We start from the raw sequence: 27,163 nt of genomic DNA on the forward strand, positions 1-27,163 counted from the left end.
CTACAAAGACCCCATAGGGACCCCATAAGGACCCCCAGACCCTACAAAGACCCCATAGAGACCCCCAAACCCCCACAAAGACCCCATAAGGACCCCACAGGAACCCCATAACGACCCCCAGACCCCACAAAGACCCAATAGGGACCCCCAGACCCCACAAAGACCCCATAGGGACCCCATAAGGACCCTCAGATCCCATAGAGACCCCCATAGAGACCCTCAGACCCCCACAAAGACCCCACAGGAACCCCATAAGCACACCCAGACCCCACAAAGACCCCATAGGACCACCCAGACCCCACAAAGACCCCATACAGACCCCAAAGAGATCCCATAGGGACCCCATAAGCACCCCCAGACCCCAGAAAGACCCCATAGAGACCCCCAGACCCCACAAAGACCCCATAAGGACCCCACAGGGACCCCATAAGGACCCCCAGACCCCACAGAGACCCCATAGAGACCCCACAGGAACCCCATAAGGACCCCCAGACCCCACAAAGACCCCATAGGGACCCCACAGGAACCCCATAACGACCCCCAGACCCCACAAAGACCCCATAGAGACCCCCAGACCCCACAAAGACCCCATAGGGACCCCATAAGGACCCCCAGAGCCCACAAAGACCCCATAAAGACCCCACCGGAACCCCATAAGGACCCCCAGACCCCACAAAGACCCTATAGGGACCCCATAACGACCCTCAGACCCCACAAAGACCCCATAGAGACCCCCAGACCCCACAAAGACCCCATAAGGACCCCATAGGAACCCCATAAGGACCCCCAGACCCCTACAAAGACCCCATAGGGACCCCATAAGGACCCTCAGACCCCATAGAGACCCCCAGGCCCCCACAAAGACCCCACAGGAACCCCCCAAGGACCCCCAGACCCCACAAAGACCCCATAAAGACCCCACCGGAACCCCATAAGCACACCCAGACCCCACAAAGACCCCATAGGGCCACCCAGACCCCACAAAGACCCCATACAGACCCCAAAGAGATCCCATAGGGACCCCATAAGCACCCCCAGACCCCACAAAGACCCCATAGAGACCCCCAGACCCCATAAGGACCCCATAGGGACGCCATAAGGACCCCCAGAGCCCCACAAAGACCCCATAAAGACCCCACAGGAACCCCATAAGGACCCCCAGACCCCCACAAAGACCCCATAGAGACCCCCAGACCCCACAAAGACCCCATAGGGACCCAATAAGGATCCCCCGACCCCACAAAGACCCCAGAGGGACCCCCAAACCCCCACAATGACCCCATAAGGACCCCATAGACCCCATAGGATCCCCATAAGCACCCCCAGACCCCACAAAGACCCCATAGGGACCCCATAAGGACCCTCAGACCCCATAGAGACCCCCATAGAGACCCCCAAACCCCCACAATGACCCCATAAGGACCCCATAGACCCCATAGGAACCCCGTAAGGACCCCCAGAGCCCCACAAAGACCCCATAAAGACCCCACAGGAACCCCATAAGGACCCCCAGACCCCATAGAGACCCCATAGAGACCCCCAGACCCCACAAAGACCCCATAAGGACCCCATAGGGACCCCATAAGGACCCCCAGACCCCACAGAGACCCCATAGAGACCCCACAGGAACCCCATAAGGACCCCCAGACCCCGTAGAGACCCCGCAAAGACCCCATAAGGACCCCATAGGGACCCCATAAGGACCCCCAGACCCCACAGAGACCCCATAGCGACCCCATAGGGACCCCATAAGGACCCCCAGAGCCCCCCCCAGCGGAGCCCACCTTAAATTGAGCCCCAAAGTGGCGCAGCTCCTCCAGCTGAGGCAGCACAGCTGTTTGGGGGGGGGGGGGGGGGACACAGATTAACCCCCCAGCACCGGATTAACCCGGATTAGGGGGGCTAAACCCAGATTAGGGGGGATTATGGTCAGATTAGGGGGGATTAGCCCCAGATTAGGGGGGATTATGGCCAGATTAGGGGGGATTACCCCGCATTAGGGGGATTACCCCCAGATTAGGGGGGATTATGGTCAGATTAGGGGAGATTATGCTCAGATTAGGGGCGATTATGGTCAGATTAAGGAGGATTACCCCCGGATTAGAGGAGATTATGGTAATATTAAGGAGGATTATGGCCAGATTAGGGGGGATTACCCCGGATTAGGGGGATTACCCCCAGATTAGGGGGGATTATGGTCAGATTAAGGGGGATTACCCCCAGATTAGGGGGGATTATGGTCAGATTAGGGGGGATTACCCCCGGATTAAAGAAGATTATGGTAATATTAAGGAGGATTATGGTCAGATTAGGGGGGATTACCCCGGATTAGGGGGATTACCCCCAGATTAGGGAGGATTATGGTCAGGTTAGGGGAGATTATGGTCAGATTAGAGGGGGATTATGGTCAGATTAGGGGGGATAACCCCCGGATTAGAGGAGATTATGGTAATATTAAGGAGGATTATGGTCAGATTAGGGGGGATTACCCCAGATTAGGGGGATTACCCCCAGATTAGAGGGGATTATGGCCAGATTAAGGGGGATTACCCCGGATTAGAGGTGATTATGGTCAGAATAGGGGGGATTACCCCCAGATTAGGGGGGATTATGGCCAGATTAAGGGGGATTACCCCGGATTAGAGGGGATTACTGCCAGATTAGAGGGGATTACCCCGGATTAGAGGGGATTACTCCGGATTAGAGGGGATTACCCCGGGTTAGAGGGGATTACTGCCAGATTAGGGGGGATTATGGCCAGATTAAGGGGGATTACCCCGGATTAGAGGGGATTATGGTCAGAATAGGGGGGATTAGCCCCAGATTAGGGGGGATTATGGACAGATTAGGGGGGATTACCCCGGATTAGAGGGGATTACAGCAGCACTGACCTTTGCCGGGGGTCCGGGGGGGGTCGGGGGGCTCAACTCCGCCCCTTCCTCCATCCTTGGGGGGGTCCGGAGCCTCGGGGGCGGAGCCTGGACAGGAAGAGGCGGGGCCTGGACAGGAAGGGGCGGGGCTTGGGCAGGAAGGGGCGGAGCCTGGGGCCAAGGGAGGGGAGGGGGGGGGCGGAGGGGGGGTCGGGTTTTGGGGGGCGGGGGGGGAAGGAACGGCCTATGGGGGGGGGGAGGGGGGGAGTGAGGCCACGCCCCCTTTGAGACCCCCCCCCATTAAACCCAAATGACCCCAAAATGACCCCAAATGGGCCCTAAATGACCCCAAAATGGCCTCAAATGGACCCAAAATGGACTGAAATGGACCCAAAAATGGCCCTAAAATGGACCCAAATGGACCCAAAATGGACCCAAAATGGCCCTAAATGGACCCAAAATGGATTCAAATGGCCTCAAATGGACCCAAAATGGCCCTAAATGGCCCCAAAATGAACTGAAATGGACCCAAAATGGATTCAAATGGACCCAAAATGGCCCTAAAATGGACCCAAATGGACCCAAAATGGACCCAAAATGGCCTCAAATGGACCCAAAATGGCCCTAAATGGACCCAAAATGGCCCTAAAATGGACCCAAAATGGACCCAAAATGGCCTCAAATGGACCCAAAATGGCCCTAAATGGACCCAAAATGGACTGAAATGGCCCCAAAATGGACTGAAATTGACCCAAAATGGCCCTAAAATGGACCCAAATGGACGCAAAATGGCCTCAAATTGACCCAAAATGGCCCCAAATGGACCCAAAATGGCCTCAAATGGACCCAAAATGGCCCCAAATGGACCCAAAAGGACCCAAAATAGACCCAAAATGGCCTCAAATTGACCCCAAAATGCCCCAAATGACCCCAAAACGACCCCAAAAGGCCCCAAATAACCCCAAAATGACCCCAAATGACCCCAAAAGGCCCCAAATGACCCCAAATAACCCCAAAATGACCCCATGACCCCAAAAGGCCCCAAATAACCCCAAACGACCCCAAAAGGCCCCCAAAACGACCCCAAATGACCCCAAAATGCCCCAAATAACCCCAAAAAGGCCCCAAATAACCCCAATACGACCCCAAATGACCCCAAGCGACCCCAAAACGACCCCAAAAGGCCCCAAATAACCCCAAAACGCCCCCAAATGCCCCCCAAAACCCCCAAATAACCCCAAAACGCCCCCAAAACGCCCCCAAACGCCCCCAAAACGACCCCAAACGCCCCCAGAACGACCCCAAAGGGCCTTCAGAACGACCCCAAATGACCCCAAACGATCCCAAAACGACCCCAAAAGGCCCCCATTCCCCCACGGGGGGGGTCTCACCTGAGGGTGGGGGAGGGGCGCCGGCTTTGCCCCCCCTTATGGGGCGCTGACATTTGGGGGACATCCGGGACGGCCCTGAGGGGGCACAAACATTGGGGTGACCCCATAACGAGGGGGGCCTATAGGGTTTGGGGGGGGGGGGTTATGGGGTTTGGGGTCCCCTTTAGGGTCTGGGGGTCCCTTTGGGGTCTGGGGGTCCGATTGGGGTCTGGGGGTCCCTTTGGGGCCCCATCCGGTTTAGGGTCCCTTTGGGGTCTCCTTGGGGTCCCATTGGGGTCCCTTTGTGGTCTGGGGTCCCCTTTAGGGTCTGGGGGTCCCCAGTGGGGTCCCTTTGGGGTCTGTGGTCCCTTTTAGGGTCTGGGGGTCCCCATTGGGGTCCCTTTGGGGTCTCTTTGGGGTCCCTTTGGGGTCTCTTTGGGGTCTGGGGGTCCCCATTGGGGTCTGGGGGTCCCTTTGGGGTCTCTTTGGGGTCTGCGGGTCCCATTGGGGTCCCTTTGGGGTCTGTGGTCCCTTTTAGGGTCTGGGGGTCCCCATTGGGGTCTGGGGGTCCCTTTGGGGTCTCTTTGGGGTCTGAGGGTCCCATTGGGGTCTGGGGGTCCCCTTTAGGGTCTGGAGGTCCCCATTGGGGTCCCTTTGGGGTCTGTGGTCCCTTTTAGGGTCTGGGGGTCCCCAGTGGGGTCCCTTTGGGGTCTCTTTAGGGTCTGGGGTCCCCTTTAGGGTCTGGGGGTCCCTTTGGGGTCTCTTTGGGGTCTGGGGGTCCCAATGGGGTCTGGGGGTCCCCTTGGGGTCCCATAGGAATTTGGGGGGGTCCTTGTGGGGTCTGAGGGTCCCTCTGGGGTCCCATAGGGATTTGGGGGGGTCCTTATGGGGTCTGAGGGTCCCCATTGGGGTCCCATCAGTTTTGGGGTCCCACACTCACCTTCATTATGGGGTTGGGGTCCCATTGGGGTTTGGGGGAGTCCTTATGGGGCTGGGGGTCCCTTTGGGGTCCCATCCGGTTTAGGGTCCCTTTGGGGTCTCCTTGGGGTCCCACTGGGGTCCCTTTGGGGTCTGGGGTCCCTTTGGGGTCTGGGGGTCCCTTTGGAGCCTCTTTGGGGTCTGTGGTCCCTTTTAGGGTCTGGGGGTTCCCATTGGGGTCCCATCGGGTTTGGGGTCTCTATGGGGTCTCCTTGGGGTCTCATTGGGGTCTGGGTGTCCCCATTGGGGTCCCATGGGGGTTTGGGGTTCCTTTGGGGTCCCATAGGAGTCTGGGGGGGTCCTTATGGGGTCTGGGGGTCCCTTTGGGGTCCCATAGGAATTTGGGGGGTCCTTATAGGGTCTGGGGGTCCTTTTGGGGTCCCATCGGTTTTGGGGTCCCCCACTCACCTCCGTTATGGGGTTGGGGTCCCATGGGGGTTGGGGGGGGGGTCCTTAAGGGGTCTGGGGGTCCCATCGGGTTTGGGGTCCCTTTTAGGGTCTGGGGGTCCCTTTTGGGCTCTCTTTGGGGTCTGGGGGTCCTTTTGGGGTCCCATCGGTTTTGGGGTCCCCCACTCACCTCCGTTATGGGGTTGGGGTCCCATAGGGGTTTGGGGGGGGGTCCTTATGGGGTCTGGGGGTCCCATCGGGTTTGGGGTCCCTTTTAGGGTCTGGGGGTCCCTTTGGGCTCTCTTTGGGGTCTGGGGGTCCTTTTGGGGTCCCATCGGTTTTGGGGTCCCCCACTCACCTCCGTTATGGGGTTGGGGTCCCATTGGGGTTTGGGGGGGGCGGGGGGAGCAGCGCAGCCCCCCAGGACCCCCCCGCAGCCTTTGGGGCAGCGCCGCCATCTTGGGCTCCCTGCGGGTAATTAACGCTCGTTAACGAGGCCGGGGGGGGGTGGGGGGGGGGGGGTAATTAAGGAGGGGGTTCGTTAACGGGGGGTTTATGGCTGCCAATGGAGTCCAATGGATCCCAATGGGCGTCAATGGATCCCAATGGGCCCCAATGGATTCCAATGGGCCCCAATGGGCTCCAATGGATCCCAATGGGCCCCAATGGATTCCAATGGGCCCCAATGGATTCCAATGAGCCCCAATGGAGTCCAATGGATCCCAATGGGCCCCAATGGATCCCAATGGGCCCCCATTGAGTCCAATGGATCTCAATGGGTGTCAATGGATCCCAATGGGCCCCCATTGAGTCCAATGGATCTCAATGGGCCCCAATGGATCCCAATGGGCCCCAATTGAGTCCAATGGATCCCAATGGGCCCCAATGGAGTCCAATGGATCCCAATGGGCCCCAATGGATCCCAATGGGCCTCAATGGAGTCCAATGTATTCCAATGGGTCCCAATGGATCCCGATGGGCACCAATGGATCCCAATGGGCACCAATGGATTCCAATGGGCCCCAATGGAGTCCAAAGGATCTCAATGGGTGTCAATGGATTCAAATGGGCCCCAATGGATCCCAATGGGCACCAATGGATTCCTATGGGCCCCAATGGGCACCCATGGGTGCCAATGAACCCCAGTGGATTCCAATGGGCCCCAATGGAGTCCAATGGATCCCAATGGGCCCCAATGGATCCCAATGGATCCCAATGGGTGTCAGTGGATTCAAATGGGCCCCAATGGATCCCAATGGGCACCAATGGATTCCAATGGGCCCCAATGGATCCCAATGCTTCCCAATGGATCCCAATGAGCCCTAATGGAGTCCAATGGATCCCAATGGGCCCCAATGGGCCCCAATGGGCACCCATGGACCCCAATGGGCGCCAATGGATTCCAATGGGCCCCAATGGATTCCAATGGGCCCCAATGGATTCCAATGGGCCCCAATTGAGTCCAATGGATCCCAATGGGCGCCAATGGGCGCCAATGCATTCCAATGGACACCAATGGATTTCAATGGGCCCCAATGGACCCCAATGGGCGCCAATGGATTCCAATGGGCCCCAATGGAGTCCAATGGATCCCAATGGGCCCCAATGGATCCCAATGGGCCTCAATGGAGTCCAATGTATTCCAATGGGACCCAATGGATCTCGATGGGCGCCAATGGATTCAAATGGGCCCCAATGGATCCCAATGGGCACCAATGGATTCCTATGGGCCCCAATGGACCCCATGGGTGCCAATGAACCCCAATGGATTCCAATGGGCCCCAATGGAGTCCAATGGATCCCAATGGGCCCCAAAGGATCCCAATGGATCTCAATGGGTGTCAATGGATTCCAATGGGCCCCAATGGATCCCAATGCTTCCCAATGGATCCCAATGAGCCCCAATGGAGTCCAATGGATCCCAATGGGCCCCAATGGATTCCAATGGGCCCCAATGGGCACCCATGGACCCCAATGGGCGCCAATGGATTCCAATGGGCCCGAATGGATCCCAATGGGCCCCAATGAATCCCAATGTATCCCAATGGAGTCCAATGGATCCCAATGGGCCCCAATGGATCTCAATGGGCCCCAATGGATTCCAATGGGCCCCAATGGAGTCCAATGGATCCCAATGGGCCCCAATGGATTCCAATGGGCCCCAATGGACCCCAATGGAGTCCAATGGATCCCAATGGATCCCAATGGGCCCCAATGGATTCCAATGGGCCCCAATGGAGTCCAATGGACCCCAATGGGCGCCAATGGATTCCAATGGGCCCCAATGGGCCCCCATTGAGTCCAATGGATCTCAATGGGTGTCAATGGATCCCAATGGGCCCCCATTGAGTCCAATGGATCTCAATGGGCCCCAATGGATCCCAATGGGCCCCAATTGAGTCCAATGGATCCCAATGAGCCCCAATGGATCCCAATGGACCCCAAGGAACCCAATAGATCTCAATGGGTCCCAATGGATCCCAACGGGCCCCAATGGAATCTAATGAACCCCAATGGATTCCAATGGGCCCCAATGGAGTCCAATGGATCCCAATGGGCCCCAATGAATCCCAATGTATCCCAATGGAGTCCAATGAATCCCAATGGGCCCCAATGGACCCCAATGGGCACCAATGGATCCCAATGGGCCCCAATGGATCCAAATGGGCCCCAATGGAGTCCAAAGGATCTCAATGGGTGTCAATGGATTCAAATGGGCCCCAATGGATCCCAATGGGCACCAATGGATTCCTATGGGCCCCAATGGACCCCATGGGTGCCAATGAACCCCAATGGATTCCAATGGGCCCCAATGGAGTCCAATGGGCCCCCATTGAGTCCAATGGATCTCAATGGGCCCCAATGGATCCCAATGGGCCCCAATTGAGTCCAATGGATCCCAATGGGTCCCAATGGATCCCGATGGGCGCCAATGGATTTCAATGGGCCTCAATGGATTCAAATGGGCCCCAATGGATCTCAATGGATCCCAATGGGCCCCAATGGATTCCAATGGGCCCCAATGGATCCCAATGGGCCCCAATGGATCCCAATGGGCCCCAATGGAGTCCAAAGGATCTCAATGGGTGTCAATGGATTCAAATGGGCCCCAATGGATCCCAATGGGCACCAATGGATCCCAATGGGCCCCCATTGAGTCCAATGGATCTCAATGGGCCCCAATGGATCCCAATGGGCCCCAATTGAGTCCAATGGATCCCAATGGGCCCCAATGGATCCGAATGGATCCCAATGGACCCCAATGGATCCCAATAGATCTCAATGGGTCCCAATGGATCCCAACGGGCCCCAATGGAATCTAATGAACCCCAATGGATTCCAATGGGCCCCAATGGATCCCAATGCATCCCAATAGGCGCCAATGGATCCCAATGGGCGCCAATGGAGTCCAAGGGATCCCAATGGGCCACAATGGACCCCAATGGGCGCCAATGGATTTCAATGGGCCTCAATGGATTCCAATGGGCCCCAATGGATCCCAATGGATCCCAATGGACCCCAATGGATCCCAATAGATCTCAATGGGTCCCAACGGATCCCAACGGGCCCCAATGGAATCTAATGAACCCCAATGGATCCCAATGGGCCCCAATGGATCCCAATGCATCCCAATAGGCGCCAATGGATCCCAATGGGCGCCAATGGAGTCCAAGGGATCCCAATGGGCCACAATGGACCCCAATGGGCGCCAATGGATTTCAATGGGCGCCAATGGATTCAAATGGGCCCCAATGGATCCCAATGGATCTCAATGGACCCCAATGGATCCCAATAGATCTCAATGGGTCCCAATGGATCCCAACGGGCCCCAATGGAATCTAATGAACCCCAATGGATTCCAATGGGCCCCAATGGAGTCCAATGGATCCCAATGGGCCCCAATGAATCCCAATGTATCCCAATGGAGTCCAATGAATCCCAATGGGCCCCAATGGACCCCAATGGGCGCCAATGGATCCCAATGGGCCCCAATGGATCCAAATGGGCCCCAATGGAGTCCAAAGGATCTCAATGGGTGTCAGTGGATTCAAATGGGCCCCAATGGATCCCAATGGGCACCAATGGATTCCTATGGGCCCCAATGGACCCCATGGGTGCCAATGAACCCCAATGGATTCCAATGGGCCCCAATGGAGTCCAATGGGCCCCCATTGAGTCCAATGGATCTCAATGGGCCCCAATGGATCCCAATGGGCCCCAATTGAGTCCAATGGATCCCAATGGGTCCCAATGGATCCCGATGGGCGCCAATGGATTTCAATGGGCGCCAATGGATTCCAATGGGCCCCAATGGATCCCAATGGACCCCAATGGATCCCAATAGATCTCAATGGGTCCCAATGGATCCCAACGGGCCCCAATGGAATCTAATGAACCCCAATGGATCCCAATGGGCCCCAATGGATCCCAATAGGCGCCAATGGATCCCAATGCATCCCAATGGAGTCCAATGGATCCCAATGGGCCCCAATGGATCCCAATGGGCCCCAATTGAGTCCAATGGATCCCAATGGGCCCCAATGGACCCCAATGGGCCCCAATGGATCCCAATGGGCCGCAATGGACCCCAATGGGCGCCAATGGATTTCAATGGGCCTCAATGGATTCAAATGGGCCCCAATGGAGTCCAATGGACCCCAATGGGCGCCAATGGATTCCAATGGGCCCCAATGGGCCCCAATGGATCCCAATGGGCCCCCATTGAGTCCAATGGACCTCAATGGGTGTCAATGGATCCCAATGGGCCCCCATTGAGTCCAATGGATCTCAATGGGCCCCAATGGACCCCAATGGGCGCCAATGGATTCCAATGGGCCCCAATGGGCCCCAATGGATCCCAATGGGCCCCCATTGAGTCCAATGGACCTCAATGGGTGTCAATGGATCCCAATGGGCCCCCATTGAGTCCAATGGATCTCAATGGGCCCCAATGGATCCCAATGGGCCCCAATGGAGTCCAATGGATCCCAATGGGCCCCAATGGACCCCAATGGGCCCCAATGGATCCCAATGGATCCCAATGGGCCGCAATGGACCCCAATGGGCGCGAATGGATTTCAATGGGCCTCAATGGATTCAAATGGGCCCCAATGGATCCCAATGGATCCCAATGGACCCCAATGGATCCCAATAGATCTCAATGGGTCCCAATGGATCCCAACGGGCACCAATGGAATCTAATGAACCCCAATGGATTCCAATGGGCCCCAATGGAGTCCAATGGATCCCAATGGGCCCCAATGGAGTCCAATGGATCTCAATGGGTGTCAATGGATCCCAATGGTCCCCCATTGAGTCCAATGGATCTCAATGGGCCCCAATGGGCCCCAATTGAGTCCAATGGATCCCAATGGGCCCCAATGGATCCCAATGCATCCCAATAGGCGCCAATGGATCCCAATGGGCGCCAATGGAGTCCAAGGGATCCCAATGGGCCACAATGGACCCCAATGGGCGCCAATGGATTTCAATGGGCCTCAATGGATTCCAATGGGCCCCAATGGATCCCAATGGATCCCAATGGACCCCAATGGATCCCAATAGATCTCAATGGGTCCCAACGGATCCCAACGGGCCCCAATGGAATCTAATGAACCCCAATGGATTCCAATGGGCCCCAATGGAGTCCAATGGATCCCAATGGGCCCCAATGGATCCCAATGGGCCTCGATGGGTGCCAACGGTTTCCAACGGGGCCCAATGGGCGCCGTGGGGGTTATTATGGGATGGCGGCCCGACCTGCGCTCCTCGTCGTCGTTCTCCATGGCGACGCGGAGGCGGTACTGAGCGCTGCCTTCGATCTCCCGCGCCAGCTGGGCAGCGCGGGCCTGACGCTGCCGGAAGCCTTCCGAGTCCTCCCGGGGTAGGGGGACCCTATAAGGGCATTTAGGGGCGTTACGGGGCCCTATAGGGATCCTACAAGGGGTTATAGGGGCCTTACGGGACCCTATAAGGGGTTATAGGGATAGTATGGGGCCCTATAGGGAGATAGGAAGCCTTCCGAGTCCTACCGGGGTAGGGGGACCCTATAACGGCATATAGGGGCGTTACGGGGCCCTATAAGGGGTTATAGGGATATTATGGGGCCCTATAACGACCCTATAAGGGGTGATAGGGACATTATGGGGCCCTATAGGGATTCTATAAGGGGTTATAGGGACATTATGGGGCCCTATAGGGACCCTATAAGGGGTTATAGGGGCGTTACGGGGCCCTATAGGGATCCTATAAGGGGTTATAGGGATAGTATGGGGTCCTACAGGGGAATAAGGACGTTATGGGGCCCTATAGGGCGATAGGAAGCCTTCCGAGTCCTCCCGGGGTAGGGGGACCCTATAAGGGCATATAGGGGCGTTACGGGACCCTATAAGGACCCTATAAGGGGTTATAGGGACGTTATGGGGCCCTATAGGGATCCTATAAGGGGTTATAGATATGCTATGGGGCCCTATAAGGCAATAAAAAGCCTTTGAATCCTACCGGGGTAGGAGGACCCTATAAGGGGATATAGGGGCGTTACGGGACCCTATAAGGACCCTATAAGGGGTTATAGGGGCCTTACGGGACCCTATAAGGGGTTATAGGGATAGTATGGGGCCCTATAGGGAGATAGGAAGCCTTCCGAGTCCTACCGGGGTAGGGGGACCCTATAACGGCATATAGGGGCGTTACGGGGCCCTATAAGGGGTTATAGGGATATTATGGGGCCCTATAACGACCCTATAAGGGGTGATAGGGACATTATGGGGCCCTATAGGGATTCTATAAGGGGTTATAGGGACATTATGGGGCCCTATAGGGACCCTATAAGGGGTTATAGGGGCGTTACGGGGCCCTATAGGGATCCTATAAGGGGTTATAGGGATAGTATGGGGTCCTACAGGGGAATAAGGACGTTATGGGGCCCTATAGGGCGATAGGAAGCCTTCCGAGTCCTCCCGGGGTAGGGGGACCCTATAAGGGCATATAGGGGCGTTACGGGACCCTATAAGGACCCTATAAGGGGTTATAGGGACGTTATGGGGCCCTATAGGGATCCTATAAGGGGTTATAGATATGCTATGGGGCCCTATAAGGCAATAAAAAGCCTTTGAATCCTACCGGGGTAGGAGGACCCTATAAGGGGATATAGGGGCGTTACGGGACCCTATAAGGACCCTATAAGGGGTTATAGGGGCCTTACGGGACCCTATAAGGGGTTATAGGGATAGTATGGGGCCCTATAGGGAGATAGGAACCCTCCGAGTCCTCCCGCGGAAGGGGGACCCTATAAGGGCATATAGGGGCGTTACGGGGCCCTATAAGGGGTTATAGGGATAGTATGGGGCCCTATAGGGATCCTATAAGGGGTTATAGGGACGTTATGGGGCCCTATAGGGCGATAGGAACCCTCTGAGTCCTCCCGGGGTAGGGAAACCCTATAAGGATATATAGGGACGCCATGGGACCCTATAGGGATCCTATAAAGGGTTATAGGGACGTTATGGGACTCTATAGGGATCCTATAAGGGGTTATAGGGGCGTTACGGGACCCTATAAGGACCCTATAAGGGGTTAGAGAGAAGTTATGGGGTCCTATAGGGAGATAGGAACCCTCCGAGTCCTCCCGGGGTAGGGGGACCCTATAAGGGCATATAGGGGCGTTACGGGACCCTATAAGGACCCTATAAGGGGTTATAGGGATAGTATGGGGTCCTATAGGGGAATAAGGACGTTATGGGGCCCTATAGGGCGATAGGAAGCCTTCCGAGTCCTCCCGGGGTAGGGGGACCCTATAAGGGCATATAGGGGCGTTACGGGACCCTATAAGGGGTTATAGGGATGTTATGGGGCCCTATAGGGATCCTATGAGGGGTTAGAGAGAAGTTATGGGGCCCTACAGGGAGATAGGAAGCCTTTGAGTCCTACCGGGGTAGGGGGACCCTATAAGGGCATATAGGGGCGTTACGGGGCCCTATAAGGGGTTATAGGCATAGTATGGGGTCTTATAGGGATCCTATGAGGGGTTAGAGAGAAGTTATGGGGTCCTATAGGGAGATAGGAAGCCTTCCGAGTCCTCCCGGGGGAGGGGGACCCTATAAGGGCATATAGGGGCGTTACGGGACCCTATAAGGACCCTATAAGGGGTTATAGGGATAGTATGGGGTCCTACAGGGGAATAAGGACGTTATGGGTACTCTATGGGGTGATAGGAAGCCTTCCGAGTCCTCCCGGGGTAGGACCCTATAAGGGCATATAGGGGCGTTACGGGGCCCTATAAGGACCCTATAAGGGGTTATAGGGATAGTATGGGGTCCTACAGGGGAATAAGGACGTTATGGGTACTCTATGGGGTGATAGGAACCTTCTGAGTCCTCCCGGGGTAGGGGGACCCTATAAGGGGATATAGGGGCGTTACGGGGCCCTATAGGGATCCTATAAGGGGTTATAGGGACGTTATGGGGCTCTATAAGGGGGTTATAAGGACATTATGGGGCACTATAAGGGGATATAGTGGCGTTACGGGGCCCTATAGGGACCCTATAAGGGGTTATAGGGGCCTTACGGGACCCTATAAGGGGTTATAGGGATAGTATGGGGCCCTATAGGGAGATAGGAACCCTCCGAGTCCTCCCGCGGAAGGGGGACCCTATAAGGGCATATAGAGGCGTTACGGGGCCCTATAAGGGGTTATAGGAATAGTATGGGGCCCTATAGGGATCCTATAAGGGGTTAGAGAGACATTATGGGGCCCTATAAGGGAATATAGGGGCGTTACGGGGCCCTATAGGGATCCTATAAGGGCTTAGAGGGATGTTTTGGGGTCCTACAGGGATCCAATAAGGGGTTAGAGGGACGTTACGGGACCCTATAGGGACCCTACAAGGGGTTAGAGGGACATTATGGGGCCCTATAAGGGGATATAGAGGCGTTACAGGACCCTATAGGGATCCTATAAGGGGTTATAGAGACGTTATGGGGCCCTATAGGGATTCTATAAGGGATGAGAGGAACGTTATGGGGCCCTATAGGGCAATAGGAACTCTCCGAGTCCTCCCGGGGTAGGGGGACCCTATAAGGGCATATAGGGGCGTTACGGGGCCCTATAGGGATCCTATAAGGGGTTAGAGGGACATTATGGGGCCCTATAAGGGGATATAGGGGCGTTACGGGACCCTATAAGGACCCTATAAGGGGTTATAGGGATAGTATGGGGTCCTACAGGGGAATAAGGACGTTATGGGGCCCTATAGGGCGATAGGAAGCCTTCCGAGTCCTCCCGGGGTACGGGGACCCTATAAGGGCATATAGGGGCGTTACGGGACCCTATAAGGGGTTATAGGGATAGTATGGGGTCTTATAGGGATCCTATGAGGGGTTAGAGAGAAGTTATGGGGCCCTACAGGGAGATAGGAAGCCTTCCGAGTCCTCCCGGGGTAGGGGGACCCTATAACGGCATATAGGGGCGTTACGGGGCCCTATAGGGATCCTACAAGGGGTTATAGGGGCCTTACGGGACCCTATAAGGGGTTATAGGGATAGTATGGGGCCCTATAGGGAGATAGGAACCCTCCGAGTCCTCCCGGGGTAGGGGGACCCTATAAGGGCATATAGGGGCGTTACGGGACCCTATAAGGGGTTATAGGGATAGTATGGGGTCTTATAGGGATCCTATGAGGGGTTAGAGAGAAGTTATGGGGCCCTACAGGGAGATAGGAAGCCTTTGAGTCCTACCGGGGTAGGGGGACCCTATAAGGGCATATAGGGGGCGTTACGAGACCCTATAAGGACCCTATAAGGGGTTAGAGGGACATTATGGGGCCCTATAAGGGGATATAGGGATGTTACGGGTCCCTATAGGGATCCTACAAGGGGTTATAGGGACGTTACGGGACCCTATAAGGACCCTATAAGGGGTTATAGGGACGTTATGGGACCCTATAAGGACCCTATAAGGGGTTAGAGAGAAGTTATGGGGCCCTACAGGGAGATAGGAAGCCTTCCGAGTCCTCCCGGGGTAGGGGGACCCTATAACGGCATATAGGGGCGTTACGGGGCCCTATAGGGATCCTACAAGGGGTTATAGGGGCCTTACGGGACCCTATAAGGGGTTATAGGGATAGTATGGGGCCCTATAGGGAGATAGGAACCCTCCGAGTCCTCCCGCGGAAGGGGGACCCTATAAGGGCATATAGAGGCGTTACGGGGCCCTATAAGGGGTTATAGGGATAGTATGGGGCCCTATAGGGAGATAGGAACCCTCCGAGTCCTCCCGCGGAAAAGAGACCGTATAACGGGATATAGGGGCGTTACGGGACCCTATAAGGGGTTAGAGGAATAGTATGGGGTCTTATAGGGATCCTATAAGGGGTTAGAGAGACATTATGGGGCCCTATAAGGGCATATAGGGGCGTTACGGGGCCCTATAGGGATCCTATAAGGGGTTATAGGGACGTTATGGGACCCTATAGGGATCCTATAAGGGGTTAGAGAGAAGTTATGGGGCCCTACAGGGAGATAGGAAGCCTTTGAGTCCTACCGGGGTACGGGGACCCTATAAGGGCATATAGGGGCGTTACGGGGCCCTATAGGGATCCTACAAGGGGTTATAGGGGCGTTACGGGACCCTATAGGGACCCTATAAGGGGTTAGAGGGACATTACGGGGCCCTATAAGGGGATATAGGGGCGTTATGGGACCCTATAAGGATCCTATAAGGGGTTATAAGGACGTTATGGGGCCCTATAGGGCGATAGGAAGCCTTTGAGTCCTCCCAGGGAAGGGGGACCATATAATGGGTTATAGGGACGTTATAGGGCCCTATAGGGACCCTACAAGGGGTTAGAGGGACATTATGGGGCCCTATAAGGGGATATAGAGGCGTTACAGGACCCTCTAGGGATCCTATAAGGGGTTATAGGGATTCTATAAGGGATGAGAGGAACGTTATGGGGCCCTATAGGGCAATAGGAACTCTCCGAGTCCTCCCGGGGTAGGGGGACCCTATAAGGGCATATAGGGGCGTTATGGGGCCCTATAAGGACCCTATAAAGGGTTATAGGGGCGTTACGGGACCCTATAAGGACCCTATAAGGGGTTAGAGGGACATTACGGGGCCCTATAAGGGGATATAGGGACGTTACGGGACCCTATAACGACCCTATAAAGGGTTATAGGGACGTTATGGGACTCTATAGGGATCTTATAAGGGGTTATAGGGGCGTTACGGGACCCTATAAGGACCCTATAAGGGGTTATAGGGACGTTATGGGGCCCTATAGGGATCCTATAAGGGATGAGAGGAACGTTATGGGGCCCTATAGGGCGATAGGAAGCCTTCCGAGTCCTCCCGGGGTAGGGGGACCCTATAAGGGGATATAGGGGCGTTACGGGACCCTATAAGGACCCTATAAGGGGTTATAGGGACGTTATGGGGTCCTATAGGGGAATAAGGACGTTATGGGTACTCTATGGGGTGATAGGAAGCCTTTGAGTCCTACCGGGGTAGGGGGACCCTATAAGGGCATATAGGGGCGTTACGGGGCCCTATAGGGATCCTACAAGGGGTTACAGGGACGTTATGGGGCCCTATAAGGATCCTATAAGGGGTTATAGGGACGTTATGGGGCTCTATAGAGATCCTATAAGGGGTTAGAGGAACGTTATGGGGCCCTATAGGGCAATAGGAACCCTCCGAGTCCTCCCGCGGAATGGGGACCCTATAAGGGGATATAGGGGCATTACGAGACCCTATAGGGATCCTATAAGGGGTTAGAGAGAAGTCATGGGGCCCTATAGGGGGATAGGAACCCTCTGAGTCCTCCCAGGGTATGGGGACCCTATAAGGGGATATAGGAGCGTTACGGGACCGTATAGGGACCCTATAAGGGCTTAGACAGTAAGGGACAATATAAGTTCTTATGGGGTCCCATTGGGTTTGGGGGTCCTTATGGGGTCTCGTAGGGTTTGGGGTCCTTATGGGGTCCCATAGGGTTTGGGGGTCCTTATGGGGTCCCATTGGGTTTGGGGGTTCTTATGGGGTCCCATAGGGTTTGGGGGTCCTTATGGGGTCCCATTGGGTTTGGGGGGTCCTTATGGGGTCCCATAGGGTTTGGGGGGTCCTTATGGGGTCTCATAGGATTCGGGGGTCCTTATAGGGTTTCATGGGATTCGGTGGGTCCTTATGGGGTCCCATTGGGTTTGGGGGGCCTTATGGGGTCTCATAGGATTCGGGGGGTCCTTATGGAGTCCCATTGGGTTTGGGGGTCCTTATGGGGTCCCATTGGGTTTGGGGGGCCTTATGGGGTCTCATAGGATTCGGGGGGTCCTTATGGGGTCCCATTGGGTTTGGGGGTCCTTATGGGGTCCCATAGGGTTTGGGGGGCCTTATGGGGTCTCATAGGATTCGGGGGGGTCCTTATGGGGTCCCATTGGGTTTGGGGGTCCTTATGGGGTCCCATAGGGTTTGGGGGTCCTTATGGGGTCTCTTAGGGCTTCAGAGATCCTTATGGGGTCCCACTAGGTTTGGGGGGTCCTTATGGGGTCCCATAGGGTTTGGGGGTCCTTACGGGGTCTCATAGGATTCCAGGTGTCCTTATGGGATCCCCTTTGGTTTAAGGGATCCTTATGGGATCCCATTGGGTTTGGGGGATCCTTATGGGGTCTCATAGGATTCGAGGGTCCTTATGGGGTCTCATAGGATTTGGGGGGGCCTTATGGGGTCCCATAGGGTTTGGGGGTCCTTATGGGGTCTCAAAGGATTCCGGGGGTTCTTATGGGGTCCCATAGGGGTTGGGGGGTCCTTATGGGGTCCCATAGGGTTCGGGGGGTCCTTATGGGGTCTCATAGGATTCGGGGGTCCTTATGGGGTCTCATAGGATTCCGGGGGTCCTTATGGGGTCTCATAGGATTCGGGGGGTCCTTATGGGGTCCCATTGGGTTTGGGGGGTCCTTATGGGGTCCCATAGGGTTTGGGGGTCCTTATGGGGTCTCTTAGGGCTTCAGAGATCCTTATGGGGTCTCATAGGATTTGGGGGTCCTTATGGGGTCCCATAGGGTTTGGGGGTCCTTATGGGGTGTCATAGGATTCCGGGTGTCCTTATGGGGTCCCATTGGGTTTGGGGGTCCTTATGGGGTCTCTTAGGGCTTCAGAGATCCTTATGGGGTCCCATTGGGTTTGGGGGGTCCTTATGGGATCCCATTGGGTTTGGGGGTCCTTATGGGGTCTCATAGGATTCGGGGGTCCTTATGGGGTCCCACTGGGTTTGAAGGGGTCCTTATGGGGTCCCATAGGATTTGGGGGGTCCTTGTAGGGTCTCATACGGTTTGGGGATCCTTATGGGGTCTCATAGGATTCGGGGGTCCTAATAAGGTTTCATGGGATTAGGTGGGTCCTTATGGGGTCCCATTGGGTTTGGGGGTCCTTACGGGGTCCCATTGGGTTTGGGGGTCCTTATGGGGTCCCATTGGGTTTGGGGGTCCTTATGGGGTCTCTTAGGGCTTCAGAGATCCTTATGGGGTCTCATAGGATTTGGGGGTCCTTATGGGGTCTCATATGGTTTGAGAGATCCTTATGGGGTCTCATAGGATTTGGGGGGTCCTTATGGGGTCCCATTGGGTTTGTGGGTCCTTACGGGGTCCCGTTGGGTTTGGGGGGTCCTTATGGGGTCTCATATTATTCGGGGGTCCTAATAAGGTTTCATGGGATTAGGTGGGTCCTTATGGGGTCCCATAGGGTTTGGGGGACCTTATGGGGTCCCATTGGGTTTGTGGGTCCTTACGGGGTCCCATTGGGTTTGGGGGGTCCTTATGGGGTCCCATAGGGTTTGGGGGTCCCTATGGGGTGTGTGACTCACGTGTAGGCTGCCAGGCTGCTGTCGTAGGTGGTCTTCACCCCATAATTCTCCTCGTTGAAGCGGAACATCTCCGCCGGATCCCAACCGTTGGACTGAAGCACGGAGACCCCAAAAATGACCCCATTGGGACCCCCCAAAATCACCCCAAAGACCCCCAAAATGACCCCCAAAATGACCCCCCCAAAAAATGGCCGCCGAAGACCCCTAAAATGACCCCAAATACCCCCCAAATGACCCCAAAGACCCCCAAATGATCCCAAAGGACCCCAAAATGACCCCAAAGGACCCCAAAATACCCCCCCCCAAAAAATGGCCACGGAGGTCCCCTAAAATGACCCCAAATACCCCCCAAATGACCCCAAAGACCCCCAAATGATCCCAAAGGACCCCAAAATGACCCCAAAGGACCCCAAAATGCCCCCCCCCAAAAAATGGCCACGGAGGTCCCCTAAAATGACCCCAAATACCCCCCAAATGACCCCAAAGACCCCCAAAATGACCCCATTGGGACCCCCCAAATGACCCCAAAGACCCCAAAATGACCCCAAAGACCCCCAAAATGACCCCATTGGGACCCCAAAAATGACCCCATTGGGACCCCCAAAAACACCCCAAAGACCCCCAAAATGACCCCATTGGGACCCCCAAAATAACCCCATTGGGACCCCCAAAATGACCCCATTGGGACCCCCAAAATGACCCCAAAGACCCTCAAAATGACCCCATTGGGACCCCCAAAATAACCCTAAAGACCCCCAAAATGACCCCCAAAACGCCCCCCCCCCCAAAAATGGCCACCGAAGTCCCCTAAAATGACCCCAAAGAGCCCCCAAATGCCCCCAAAACGCCCCCCCCCAAAATGACCACGGAAGTCAAAAGTGACCCCAAGTCCCCCCAAAAGACCCCACATACACTCCTCAAACTCCCCCAAATCCCCCAACCCCCCCCAAAAAACCCCCAAGACGCCCCAAATCCCCCCAAAAGACCCACTAACCCCCCCAAAGACCCCCCAAAACCCCCCCAAAACCCCCAAACCCCCTCCAAAGACCCCCCAAAACCCCCCAAAACCCCCTCCAAAGACCCCCCCAAAGACCCCCAAGGACCCCCCCCAAAAAAGCCCCCCCCCATACCGCGTCAGCCTCCAGCTCCACCCCATCCCAACCCCCCATAACCCCCCCAAAGCCCCTCCAACCCCCCCAAAGACCCCCCAAAACCCTCCCAACCCCCCCCAAACCCCCTCCAAAGACCCCCCCAAAGACCCCCCCAAAGACCCCCAAGGACCCCCCCCCAAAAAGCCCCCCCATACCACATCAGCCTCCAGCTCCACCCCATCCCAACCTCCCCATAGCCCCCCAAAGACCCCCCGAAGACCCCCCCCTAACCCCTCCAAAGACCCCCCAAAACCCCCCAAACCCCCCCCAAAGACCCCCCCAAAGACCCCCCCCCAAAAAAGCCCCCCCCCATACCGCGTCAGCCTCCAGCTCCACCCCATCCCAACCCCCCAAAGACCCCCCAAACCCCCCCCAAAGACCCCCCCTAACCCCCCCAAAACCCCCCAAACCCCCTCCAAAGACCTCCCAAAGACCCCCCAACCCCCCCAAGGACCCCCCAAAGACCCCCAAGGACCCCCCCCCCAAAAAGCCCCCCCCCATACCGCGTCAGCCTCCAGCTCTGCCCCATCCCAATGCCCCCAAACCCCCCAAACCCCCCAAAGACCCCCCAAAGACCCCCCAAAACCCCCCAAACCCCCTCCAAAGACCCCCCCAAAGACCCCCCAACCCCCCCCAAAGACCCCCCCAAAGACCCCCAAGGACCCCCCCCCAAAAGACCCCCCCCCATACCGCGTCAGCCTCCAGCTCCACCCAATCCCAACCCCCCAAAGACCCCCCAAACCCCCCAAAGGCCCCCCAAAACCCCCCCAAACCCCCCCAAACCCCCTCCAAAGACCCCCCCAAAGACCCCCAAAGACCCCCCCCCAAAAAAAGCCCCCCCCATACCGCGTCAGCCTCCAGCTCTACCCCATCCCAACCCCCCCATAACCCCCCTAACCCCCCCCAAATCCCCCCAACACCCCCCCAAATCCCCCCAAAGACCCCCCAAACCCCCCCAAACCCCCTCCAAAGACCCCCCCAAAGACCCCCAAGGACCCCCCAAGGACCCCCCCCCAAAAAAGCCCCCCCCATTCCGCGTCAGCCTCCAGCTCCACCCCATCCCAACCCCCCAAAGACCCCCCCTAACCCCCCCCAAATGCCCCCAAAGACCCCCCAAAGACCCCCCAAAGACCCCCCCCAAAGCCCCCCCAAAGACCCCCCAACCCCCCCCAAGGACCCCCAAAGACCCCCCCCCAAAAAAGCCCCCCCCCATACCGCGTCAGCCTCCAGCTCCACCCCATCCCAACCCCCCCAAATCCCCCCAAACCCCCCAAAGGCCCCCCAAAGACCCCCCAAAACCCCCCAAACCCCCTCCAAAGACCCCCCCAAAGACCCCCCAACCCCCCCCAAGGACCCCCCAAAGACCCCCCCCCAAAAAGCCCCCCCCCATACCGCGTCAGCCTCCAGCTCTGCCCCATCCCAACCCCCTCAGAAGACCCCCCAAAGACCCCCCCAGAGCCCCTCCAACCCCCCCAAAGGCCCCAACCCCCCCCAAACCCCCTCCAAAGACCCCCCCAAAGACCCCCAAACCCCTCCAAAGACCCCCCCAAAGACCCCCCCCCAAAAAAAGCCCCCCCCATACCACGCCAGCCTCCAGCTCACACTCGTCTCCCTCCGCCCCATCCCAGCGCTGCAGCTCCCCCAAAGACCCCCCAAAGACCCCCCAAAACCCCCCCAAACCCCCCCAAACCCCCCCAAAGACCCCCAAGGACCCCCAAAGACCCCCCAAAGACCCCCCCAAAGACCCCCCCCCAAAAAAGCCCCCCCCCCATACCGCGTCAGCCTCCAGCTCTGCCCCATCCCAATGCCCCCAAACCCCCCCAACCCCCCCCGAACCCCCCCAAAACCCCCCAAAACCCCCTCCAAAGACCCCCCCAAAACCCCCCAAACCCCCTCCAAAGACCCCCCCAAAGACCCCCCAACCCCCCCCAAAGACCCCCCCCCAAAAAGCCCCCCCCATACCGCGTCAGCCTCCAGCTCGCACTCGTCTCCCTCCGCCCCATCCCAGCGCTGCAGCTCCGCCGGCCGCCGCTCCCCGTTGCGCCGCGCCGCTCCCACCTCCGCCACGTGGTCTGACCCCAAAACCCACCCCCCATTTCAACCCCATATCCGCCCCAACGCCCCCATATCCCCCCCAGGACCCCCATATCCCCCCCCAAAACCCCAAATCCCTCTTAGAACCCCCATATACCCCATATCCCCCCCCCAAGACCCCCATATCCCCCCATTTCACCCCATATCCCCCCCAACACCCCCATATCCACCCCAACGCCCCCAAATCCCTCTTAGAACTCCCATATACCCCATATCCCCCCCCAGAACCCCATATCCACCCCAAGACCCCCATATCCCCCCCAAAAGCCCCATATCCCCCCCAAGACCCCCATATCCCTCATAGGACCCCCCCAAAACCCCCATATCCCCCCATTTCACCCCCATATCCCCCCTATATCCCCCCATTTCACCCCCATATCCCTCTTAGGACACCCCTATACCCCAAAACCCACCCCCCATTTCAACCCCATATCCGCCCCAATGCCCCCATATCCCTCAAAGGACCCCCCCAAAACCCCCGTATCCATCATAGGACCCCCCCAAAACCCCCATATCCCCCCCAAGACCCCTATATCCCTCTTAGGACCCCCATATACCCCATATCCCCCCCCAAGACCCCCATATCCCCCCATTTCACCCCCATCTCCCCCCACTTCACCCCCATATCCCTCTTAGGACCACCCAAAAGCCCCCATATCCCCCCCATAGTCCCCCATATCCCCCCGTATCCTCCCATTTCACCCCCATATCCCCCCCATATCCCCCCACATCCCCCCCAGACCCCCCCATATCCCCCCATAACCCCCATATCCCCCCATTTCACCCCCACATCCCCCCCCAAGACCCCCATATCCCTCTTAGGACACCCCTATACCCCAAAACCCACCCCCCATTTCAACCCCATATCCGCCCCAATGCCCCCATATCCCCCCCAACACCCCCATATCCACCCCAACGCCCCCATATCCCTCAAAGGACCCCCCCAAAACCCCCGTATCCCTCTTAGGACCCCCCCAAAACCCCCGTATCCCTCTTAGGACCCCCCCAAAACCCCCATATCCCCCCCAAGACCCCCATATCTCTCTTAGGACCCCCCTATACCCCATATCCCCCCCCCAAGACCCCCATATCCACCCCAAGACCCCCATATCCCTCTCAGGACCCCCCATATCCCCCCATATCCCCCCCAACACCCCCATACCCCTCATAGGCTCCCCCCAGACCCCCCATATCCCCCCCTATATCCCATATCCCCCCCCGAAACCCCCATATCCCTCTTAGGACCCCCCTATACCCCATATCCCCCCCCAAGACCCCCATATCCACCCCAAGACCCCCATATCCCCCCCAAAAGCCCCATATCCCCCCCAAGACCCCCATATCCCTCATAGGATCCCCCAAAACCCCCATATCCCCCCATTTCACCCCCATATCCCCCCATATCCCCCCATTTCACCCCCATATCCCCCCCGAGACCCCCTCAAACCCCCCATATCCCCCCCAAACCCCCCCATATCCCCCCATATCCCCACCTACCACTCCATACCCCCCCCATATCACCCCCATATCCACCCCAAGACCCCCTCAAACCCCCCATATCCCCCCTATTTCCCCCCATTTCACCCCCATATCCCCCCCATATCCCCTCATTTCACCCCCATATCCCCCCTATCTCCCCCCATTTCACCCCCATATCCCCCCATATCGCCCCATTTCACCCCCATATCCCCCCCAAACCCCCCATAGCCCCCCATTTCACCCCCATATCCCCCCCAAGACCCCCTCAAACCCCCCATGTCCCCCCAAACCCCCCATATCCCCCCATATCCCCTCCATATCCCCCCATTTCACCCCCATATCCCCCCCATATCCCCCCATTTCACCCCCATATCGCCCCATTTCACCCCCATATCCCCGCCAAAACCCCCATATCACCCCCAAACCCCCTCAAACCCCCCATATCCCCCCCAAACCCCCCATATCCCCCTATTTCACCCCCATATCCCCCCCATATCCCCTCATTTCACCCTCATATCCCCCCCAAACCCCCCATATCCCCCCATTTCACCCCCATATCCCCCCCAAGATCCCCTCAAACCCCCCATATCCCCCCATATCCCCCCCAAATCCCCCCATTTCACCCCCATATCCCCCCAAACCCCCCATATCCCCCCATTTCACCCCCATATCCCCCCATATCCCCACCTACCACCCCATACCCCCCCCATATCACCCCCATATCCACCCCAAACCCCCCAGAGCCCCCCATTTCACCCCCAATTTCCCCCATATGCCCCCATTTCACCCCCATATCCCCCCATATCCCCCCCATCTCCCCCCCATCTCCCCCCATTTCCCCCCCATATCCCTCTTAGGACCCCCCAAAACCCCCCATATCCCCCCCAAACCCCCCCCATCCCATAATAGTCCGCACCTCCGGGCGCCGCCCCCACGTCGACGTCCCTGAAGCGGGCGCTGACGACGTCCCCCGCCCCGAACACCATCGTCTCCACGATCTCCTCCCGCCGGGGACCCCCCGACCCCCCCCTGTGCACCGCTTCCAAGGCCAATTCGAACTGCCAGGGGTCAAAGGTCAGCAGGGGTCGCGGGGTCAAAGGTCAGCAGGGGGACCGGATGGGCGGGGTCAAAGGTCAAGGGTGGAAAGGGAGCCAGGGGTGGAAGGGGGGTGGGGATGGGGTTGGGATGGTGAATGGGGGTGTAATGGGGGGTCAAAGGTCATGGGGTCGCGGGGTCAAAGGTCAGCGCGGACTGTGTGGGGCGGGGTCAAAGGTCAGAGGTGGAAGGGGGCCAGGGGGGGAATGGGGTCAGGATGGTGAATGGGGGATGCTGGCGGGGTTACGAGGGTCAAAGGTCAGCGGGGTCAAAGGTCAGCGGGGTCGCGGGGTCCAAGGTCAGAGGGGGGGCCGGGGTCAAAGGTCAGGGGTGGAAAGGGAGCCAGGGGTGGAAGGGGGGGGGGGGGAATGGGGTTGGGACTGTGATTGGGGGTTTATGGGGGGTCAAAGGTCATGGGGTCGTGGGGTCAAAGGTCAGCGGGGTCACGGGGTCAAAGGTCGGCAGGGGAACCGGATAAGGTGGGGTCAAATGTGACCGTGGATAGGGACGGATGAGGGGGGTGGGGTGGGGGGAACGGGGGGGTTACGGGGGGTCAAAGGTCGTGGGGTCACGGAGTCATTGGGGGTCATGGGGTCACAGCAGGTCATGGGGTCAGGAAAGGGTTACAAGAGATCAAAAGGCCACAAAAGGTCACGGGGTCAGGAAAGGGTCATAAGAGGTCACGGGGTCATGAGAGGTCACGGGATCAGTAAAAGGTCACAAAAGGTCATGGGGTCATGAGAAGTCAAAGGGTCACAGAAGATCACAAGAGGTCACGGGGTCAGGAGAGGTCATGGGGTCAGAAAGGGGTTACAAAAGGTCATGGGGTCATGAGAGGTCACAAAAGGTCACGGGGTCATCAGAGGTCAAAGGGTCACAAAAGGTCATGGGGTCAGGAAAGGGTTACAAGAGGTCATGGGGTCACAAAAGGTCACGGGGTCAGGAGAGGTCACAAGAGGTCATGGGGTCAGGAGACGTCACGGGGTCAGGAGAGGTCACAAAAGGTCATGGGGTCAGGAGAGATCATGGGGTCATGAGAGGTCACAAGAGGTCACGGGGTCATGGGAGGTCAAAGGGTCACAGAAGGTCATGGGGTCAGGAAAGGGTCACAAGAGGTCACAGGGTCAGGAGAGGTCACGCGGTCAGGAGAGGTCACAAGAGGTCATGGGGTCATGAGAGGTCAAAAGGTCACAGAAGGTCACGGGGTCAGGAGAGGTCACGGGGTCAGCAAGGTCACGGGGTCAGGAAAGGGTCACAAAAGGTCATGGGGTCAGGAAAGGTCACGGGGTCATGAGAGGTCACAGGGTCAGTAAAGGGTCACAAGAGGTCACAGGGTCATCAGAGGTCAAAGGGTCACAAAAGGTCACAGAGTCATGAGGTCAGGAAGGGGTCACAGAAGGTCACGGGGTCAAGAGAGGTCACGGGGGTCATTGGGGGTCACGGGGTCAGAGGTCAAAGGTCACCTTGGAGCTGAGGGTTCGGAAGATGCCCTCGAAAGTGGTGCCGCTGCGCACCCGAACTGCGCATGGAGAGCCCTGGGGGGGGGAGAAAGGGGGGCTGACCCATAGCGCGACCCATAGCGCCACCTGGACCCATAGCAGGACCCATAGCGCCACCCGGCCCCATAGCACCACCCATAGCGGGACCCAGCCCCATAGCCGGACCCATAGCGCCACCCATAGCGCCACCCGGCCCCATAGCGTGACCCATAGCGGGACCCATAGCGCCACCCGGACCCATACTGGGACCCATAGCGCCACCCGGACCCATAGCTGGACCCATAGCCGGACCCATAGCGCCACCCGGACCCATACTGGGACCCATAGCGCGACCCATAGCGCCACCCGGACCCATAGCGCACCCAGACCCATAGCACCATCCAT

General features: G+C 57.5%; 1 protein-coding gene across 1 annotated transcript; it reads right to left on the reverse strand.

The window, feature by feature from the left end:
- LOC107050235 (ataxin-2-like protein) lies at window positions 1–27,163 on the reverse strand. The gene is made up of 10 exons (XM_040656845.1): window positions 26,744–27,163; window positions 25,102–25,243; window positions 22,575–22,684; window positions 19,462–19,553; window positions 11,366–11,500; window positions 5,964–6,073; window positions 4,262–4,336; window positions 2,892–2,999; window positions 1,625–1,834; window positions 1–41 (listed from the first exon to the last, which is right to left on the reverse strand). The coding sequence occupies exons 1-10, from the start codon at window positions 27,161–27,163 to the stop codon at window positions 1–3; spliced, it is 1,443 nt and encodes a 480-aa protein (XP_040512779.1).

This window comes from Gallus gallus (assembly GCF_016699485.2).
Source record: "Gallus gallus isolate bGalGal1 chromosome 36 unlocalized genomic scaffold, bGalGal1.mat.broiler.GRCg7b 36_unloc2, whole genome shotgun sequence".
In the NCBI taxonomy this organism is placed as follows: domain Eukaryota; kingdom Metazoa; phylum Chordata; class Aves; order Galliformes; family Phasianidae; genus Gallus; species Gallus gallus.

What these genes read in the sequence shown, in the direction of transcription:
- LOC107050235 (XM_040656845.1), bottom strand. Translation starts at nt 27,163, where the DNA reads ATGGATGGTGCTATGGGTCTGGGTGCGCTATGGGTCCGGGTGGCGCTA. An exon ending in TCCGAACCCTCAGCTCCAAG is followed by an intron (nt 25,244 to 26,743) that starts GTGACCTTTGAC and finishes GACCCCTGGCAG; the next exon opens with TTCGAATTGGCCTTGGAAGC. An exon ending in CGTGGGGGCGGCGCCCGGAG is followed by an intron (nt 22,685 to 25,101) that starts GTGCGGACTATT and finishes TTTTGGGGTCAG; the next exon opens with ACCACGTGGCGGAGGTGGGA.